Raw genomic sequence first — 6,647 nt, 5'->3', positions numbered from 1 at the left:
CCCTATGCTTTGAACAATGTAATTCCCCAACATTATTACTGCATGAAGTTCAAAGTAGGCCTTAAAGACAGAGCCTTTCTGTAATAAAGAAAAAGTGCAAAGATACAAAATGAAATGTAAAGTCTTTTGTAAGAATAGGTGTTTGGACACTGGTGAGGAAAAAGACTTTCACTCTTTACACCTGACAGCTATACAAACAACCTTATCTTTAACATCTGCAACACTAGTAATATATAATAGTCATGGACTTAGTAAAATAAAAAAGCAACTCCCGCTAAAAATACTTGTATACATTCTACAGAACCCAAGAGATAGGAGTGCTATTCAAAAGGGTCCACATGCACGTCAAACATGTGCATTCTACTGAAGGCTAGAAATGGGAAGATTGATTTCCAGTGTCTCTGAAGAGCTTCAACATCTGCATTCATAACCAGCATCCTGGCTTGAGTTACCTCTGGCTTCAGTAATTTGCAAATGAGTAATATGTTTGGGGAGTTCAGGAAGGTGCCTGTTGTCAGTAACTTTGTGTTTCGAATGTGCTGCAGCTGTTTTTGAGCTATAGAAAATGAACACCCCTAAAATGGATCATTTTTATCAAGAGGAAAATGGATTTGCTTTTAGTTAATCAGGACTATGCTGCAGATCTGAAAACCATTGAAAGGTGACAAGGAGACCCACAAATATAAAGGAATCCTGACTTTACATGGACAGATCTTTTAAAGAGATAAAAATGTATTACAGAAGTGCCATAAACAGTGAAATCTGTTTATATTAAAAAATAAGTGAAGTTTTGTTTGGACATTATTTCCTTGGAAGAGCAGTACACATCCGTTGTAAACAGCTACTATATTTACAATTTCATTTCCTTGACACTTAGGTAGGACTGAAAGCCAGGGAAAAACATGAAAGAATGAACTTTGAAATAATCCATACTGCTAAGGTGCTATCAGTGAGGGTAAGCAGATTTGGATAAAACAGTTTCTAGAATCCGGTAATAATCTAGGTAGTTAGCTCATTTGGTGAAAGGCTAGGGATGTGCCTGTTCAGTCCAGCTTCTCTTCTGGCCTGGCAGCTTTCTCCAGGGAACCAGCCAGGCTAATCCTAACCCCAATCAGCCTCAAAAGAAAAACCAGGCAAGAGTACTGGGGTTATCACAATCTAGTCTTACCACTAAAAAGAACAATAAAGTGCATGTCCATAGATGTGAGCCGGCCATCCCATTTTCAAATATGGGCAACACAACTAGAATTTGAACTTAAAATAACCCAACATGCCTCACTTTCAATAAAAGATAATCTCCTAATTTATGAATATGTCTTTTAAATGTGGCATGTTAGATCTGTTAGATACAGCAATGATATATCGACAAGTATGCACTAGTACCTTACATGATAAATCTCGAAAACAAGCAAATCTGAGACTTTTCCAAAAGCACACCCATATGTACCAACTAAAATCCCCACTCTAAAATCAGTTTATAAGTCTCTTTCTTCTACCATTTGTTTTTGAAGAGCAGATTGTAAAAACATCAATTTAACTTGTGCTAAGTGGTAGTGGTTTGCTTTTAAACCAAAAACAGCTCTGCCAAATTTGTTGATCTTCTGCTTCATCTATTCAAGTCAAATACTGGGTCAAGCTGCTGTGGCTGTCACTGTAGGAAACCTGTTCATGCCTATATCATTGTCATCATGAAAATGTTCCATTCTCCAGAGCAGTGCTCTTACCCTCTATCACTTCCTGCCTAAATCCAAGTTAAAACCCATGGTTTCCATTGGGCTTAGTGCAGTTTGATTCTACACGGTCCTTTCCTTTCCATGTCACAGTAGCTGTTCACAAATACATTAAATAGAGATACGTTCTGCTCTTGACATCTACACACTTAGAAAAGCAGCTTCGTACTTTGTTTGGTGTGTTTGTTCTACTATGCTGGCTCACAAAAAGCAGTTCTCATTTCTAAGCATGGTACTTTACAATTTTGAATGCATTAATACAACAGTGCATTGGAAAAGTACTGAGCCTCTACAAAATAGCTTTACATTTTTAAACAAATGAATGTGATTTTTTTTACCTTCACAAGCATAGGCTTTTTAATACTTCCACAAGATAAATATCTCAATTAAACTTTAAGTTTACTCTATTGTGTGCCACAGTGATGGGCTTAGGACAGTTAATAAGATCCTGTTTAGTGTTATTTACACTGGTATGTCCATTATCACCTAATCTAGAAGGTGAACAAACAATATTCAGAATGTGACTGAATTTGTGTCAACAGCTGTGAATGGTATAGTTTTAATTAATCACTTACAAAACATATAATGGAACTTAGTCTTGAGTGGGAATTTTCTTCATGCCCCTCTTACAGCCTGGGAAACTTAAAAAGAGGTCAACATGAGAAAGGAGCCACTGCTAAGGCAGACCTTATGGTAACAAAGGGAAAATGACAAATGTACATGGGTAAATTATCAGTAACCGGTTAGCAGTTATCTGGTAGTGAAATAAAACACTGAAGTCCTAAAACATTGCTTTTGAAATATTCTTTCTATCCTGAAAGAGAAACTAGAGAAAAGAAAAGAAACTCAGAAAGCAATGACTTGATTTAGGTTGTCACTTTATATTTAAGCACCACTCAAAAAAAATGGACATAAAGCAAGTGATTTCCATTTCCCCACCACTATTCCAGCTACACAGCTTCGAGAGTTCTGTTCTCATTACACAACACTTTCTCTGTTCCCAGAAGATAATACGGCCCTGCGACAAATGGGACAGGTGGAATTCTCCGATAACCAGCGGTCAATGCAGTAGACGTGGTACTCATGGGAGCAAGGTAGCTTACGAAGTTTGTTGCCTTCAGTATATTCTCGAATGCAAACACTACATGTCTTCAATGCATCATTTTCATCATAACTTCTCATTGCCAAATTGTCGATCTGTTCTTTGGTGAGTCCTCTTCGTTGGTTGTCATTCTCATTTAATAGGAAAAACCGAGCCAGACTAAAAAATGACGAAGAGCCATTCTCATCAAATATAACTGGGGCCCTATGTTGGCCCTCTCTCCTGGCACCTGGTGTGAGAATTTGGGTTCCTTCATTACTGCCTTCAAACATCGCTGAGCTACTGGAACTGGAGCCAGGGCGGGAGCTGGAGCTGGATCCAGAACTGTTACCACCAGAGCTCCCTCTTACACTCTGTCTTTCTAGTCTCGCCAGCTCACTAAAACCTGTCAATATCTGCCTTAACATGGTTCGAATCTGAACAGATGTAGTTTGACTTGATCCAGTATTTAAGATTCTACGAATGGGAATCCTGTTAGTACTGACATAGGTTCCCACACTTGCACGTTCAGAACGTGAAAAGGTGCGCCTAAAACCTTCACTTTCACTTAGATAAGAGACCCTGTTGTTTGGGGTCTGAGACCTTGACCGAGACCGAGTTCTGCTAGCTATGCTATCTCTCCGTGGGTGTTCTCTCAGAAGAATTCTTCTGATACGAAGGATGATGGTTGAAGTTCTTTGAGTAGATCCTGCAGTTTCACCATTGGTGCCTGTATCTGAAGAACTTGCCCTTTGAGTGGCATTTCTCGACACAGATGCTGCAGAAAGACCTCTACCTACTCCAGTTATCTGCTGTCTCAAAATCACATGGTGATGGGTTCTAGAACTTCCCTCAATCTCGTTTACTAAAGGGTGTTCAAAAGTCTGAGATGAGATGCTATGATGAGATCTTTGTGGAATTTCATTTGCTGGGTGCACAGGGGACCTACTTCTTTCAGCTCTGGCTCTGGTTCTCCGGTGTTCTGGGTTCCAGCTTCTTGCCCTCCTCTGACCTCTGGTGGATGGCACTTCGGTTAATGCTTCAGCAGAACTGCGTTCTGACCTAGATGGTATAGCAGATGATGACTCTGAAGAGTCTTGCCGACCTGTTTAAAACAAAGAAGGGAAAGAAGGAGAGAAAGGAACTACAATAATTAGGACAATCATATAAATAACATTAAAGAATTTTGCAAATCTGAATGAATTTTACATTTATAGATCTTATGCTGTATACAACACTGATTTCTAAGTGAAAAGCAAAAAAGAAAAGTCACCACGCCATGAGTAACAGTGCTTTTCTAGAAGCTATGAGACTGTGAGAAGGCTACATGTTTTTTCTAGTCTACTGTCTAAACAAAATCAAACAACACAATTGCTAGTTTTGGGGGTTAGTGTTCGTATTTTCATTCCAATTATATTTCTACCAAATTCAGTCTCTATTCATCTAGGGGCCTAGCTTAAGTGCCTTTGATAATATGAAGTTGCTTTAAAATACAAGAATTTTGTAGTAATAGTAAACATAAACAAGGCTAATGCTTTATAACTACTTGAATATTTGTCAATATCAAGATTTTAAACTACCACGAAAATGAAGACCATATGAAATGAATAGCCTGAACCTGGAGTAACAGCATACCTAGCAGTGTGTTTACGAACTAATGTAGCAGCACCAGCTCTTAGGTTAAAGTCAATCTCTGTTTCCTGGGGAGAGGGAGGCACCAGTCCTGAGCTTATAGCCAGCTTGCTTACTTAGCAGCAGCACTGACACGCTGAGCCAACTAATGCTGGGAACTGTGGTGTGTTTTGTAGATCATCAGAATGGTTGGCGGTATAGCTGCCCTCTGCCTGCTAGATACTAAGAGCAAACCCTCATCAATTGTGTCAGCCAGTGTCTGCAGTCATTGCTAATCCCCATGTGGAACAAAATTACACCCAGTAGGAAGGCACTAGGGCAGGCAAAGCAGTGTTTCCTTTTTGCTGATGAAGCCATACTTATAAACAAGGAACTAAGTAGTAGGAAATTTCAATGGATATGGAAAGCCAAGGGGAAGATATCTCCTTTAAATAGGCTACTTCTCACTGTGGCCCAATTAACACAAACAGTCCAAAAAGTGAGGCAGAAAACAGCATGGTGACTTTCTCATTCATACATTAAGAAAATACCACTTCCCTTTTTATGAACAGTTACTTATCACCAAATTAATTTTTGGTATTTCTCAATAATCTTTGGCTGACATTTACTATTATGAACTTCCTATCATTTCATCAACTGCCCACCTCCCAAAGCAAAATATACCTCTATTTTCATCTGAGCTCTGTGGTGGCGGACCCTCTTTTATTTGCTGTAGTCTTCTGAGCAACTCCTCCTCAGTGGTTTCACCTGAAATTTGACAATGTTGGCCAAATTACAAATGAAGATCGATCAACAAGTCAGTTTCTGTCTTTTATTCCACCCTCAGGACTTGTTTTGAAGGGATTACCCAGGCTGTCTTCAAACTCAACCTCATGCCTCAGCCTCCTGTGTAGCTGGCATCACAGGCACATGCCACCAGGTCACCTCTGGCTTTGTTATCTGCACTTTTAATCGAGTGACTGACTTGCCAGAAACCATACCAGGTAACAGCAAAACTGTTCAGAATTGCAGTTAAGATTAATTCTAAAGTCTGGTATTGTTTGCTCAAAATGCTCCACCTAGTCTTGATAACAAACCCATCCACAGGCTGATGGAAATAGAAATTGGAAGGAAGACGTAGACTGAGTTCTGACTAGGATCAAATGAGACCTTATCTGAGTGAAAGAGAGTGACTAAAAAGTTGTAGTTGTCATTTTCCCCACGGCTAACTCTACGGTTACAGTTGGGATACAGTCAGAGAATAAAGGATGACAAAATGAGTCTGTCCTAGAAACTAAAATCCTATTAGGTAGTTTGTAACTGGATGCATGGCTAGCTAACTAAATTGTTCAGCTCAATTTTATTTAATCAATTTTACTAAAATTTTATATTATGATTGTTCTAATTATTAAAGAATGGAATTGGGCAATAAATAGGGCAGGCAGTAAATACCATTCAGTATCTCTTGTATTAATAATTTTTGTTAAAGAAACATATTATTAAACAAGCTATTTCTTAAAAACCTAGCAACCTACATATATAACATACCTTAGATGTAGCTTACCTGGAGTGCCTAGCAAATTGTTGTCTCTCATAAGTCTATAGTCTTCTTCATTCAGGTTATTTACAAATTGATAGAAACAGTCTTCCCGATCCAATCGATCCATTTGACTTCTGCGCTGTGCTGCAGATTGGTCATTTCCTTTATCATTAGAATCTGAGTTTTCCATCTTGATGAACAAGTGGAGTATTATATGTCTGTTATGACATAGTACTGAAATCCAATAAACTGGATTTTCAGTTTTATTCACTCCGCTTCAGTGGTCTGGCTAGGAGCGGACTCGCTAGGCTCCATTGTCGGAGCGCCGCCCTGTTGCTGCTGCCTGCTCTCTAGCCTGCCTCCGAATGCCGAAGAGACCCGTCTCTAGCCGCTTAGAGCGGAGCGTTCGGAGACGTAGCTCAAGCAGCCATTATCTTCCCCATTGTTACCTAGCAGTTTCAGTGTTCTTTAAATAAACGTTTTGTTAGTTCTTCGAGAAATTTGTAAAATGTATTCTGATCATGCTCATGGACAACTCCTCCCCTTAGTCCCACAGCCACTTTCACACTCTCAACTCTACGCCCTCTTTTTTTTAAAAAAAAAAAAATTATTAACTCACTTACTCAAATTTATGCTGTCCATGTACTCCTGGTGTGAGGCCATCCACTGACCTACAAGGAAACAC

At 39.2% G+C, this 6,647-nt stretch overlaps 1 protein-coding gene across 1 annotated transcript; it reads right to left on the bottom strand.

Annotated features, from left to right (window-relative positions):
- Positions 1 to 2,708: 2,708 nt before the first annotated feature.
- Positions 2,709 to 6,152, bottom strand: LOC119804320 (E3 ubiquitin-protein ligase RLIM-like). The gene is made up of 3 exons (XM_038315775.1): positions 5,987 to 6,152; positions 5,107 to 5,190; positions 2,709 to 3,916 (listed from the first exon to the last, which is right to left on the bottom strand). Exons 1-3 carry the CDS (start codon positions 6,150 to 6,152, stop codon positions 2,709 to 2,711), a joined length of 1,458 nt encoding a protein of 485 aa, XP_038171703.1.
- Positions 6,153 to 6,647: the final 495 nt, after the last annotated feature.

The sequence above is a fragment of the Arvicola amphibius genome, chromosome X, assembly GCF_903992535.2.
Source record: "Arvicola amphibius chromosome X, mArvAmp1.2, whole genome shotgun sequence".
NCBI classification, from domain to species: Eukaryota; Metazoa; Chordata; class Mammalia; order Rodentia; family Cricetidae; genus Arvicola; species Arvicola amphibius.
The sequence above is the reverse complement of the archived record's forward strand: the minus strand, read 5'-3'. Positions and strand labels throughout refer to the sequence as shown.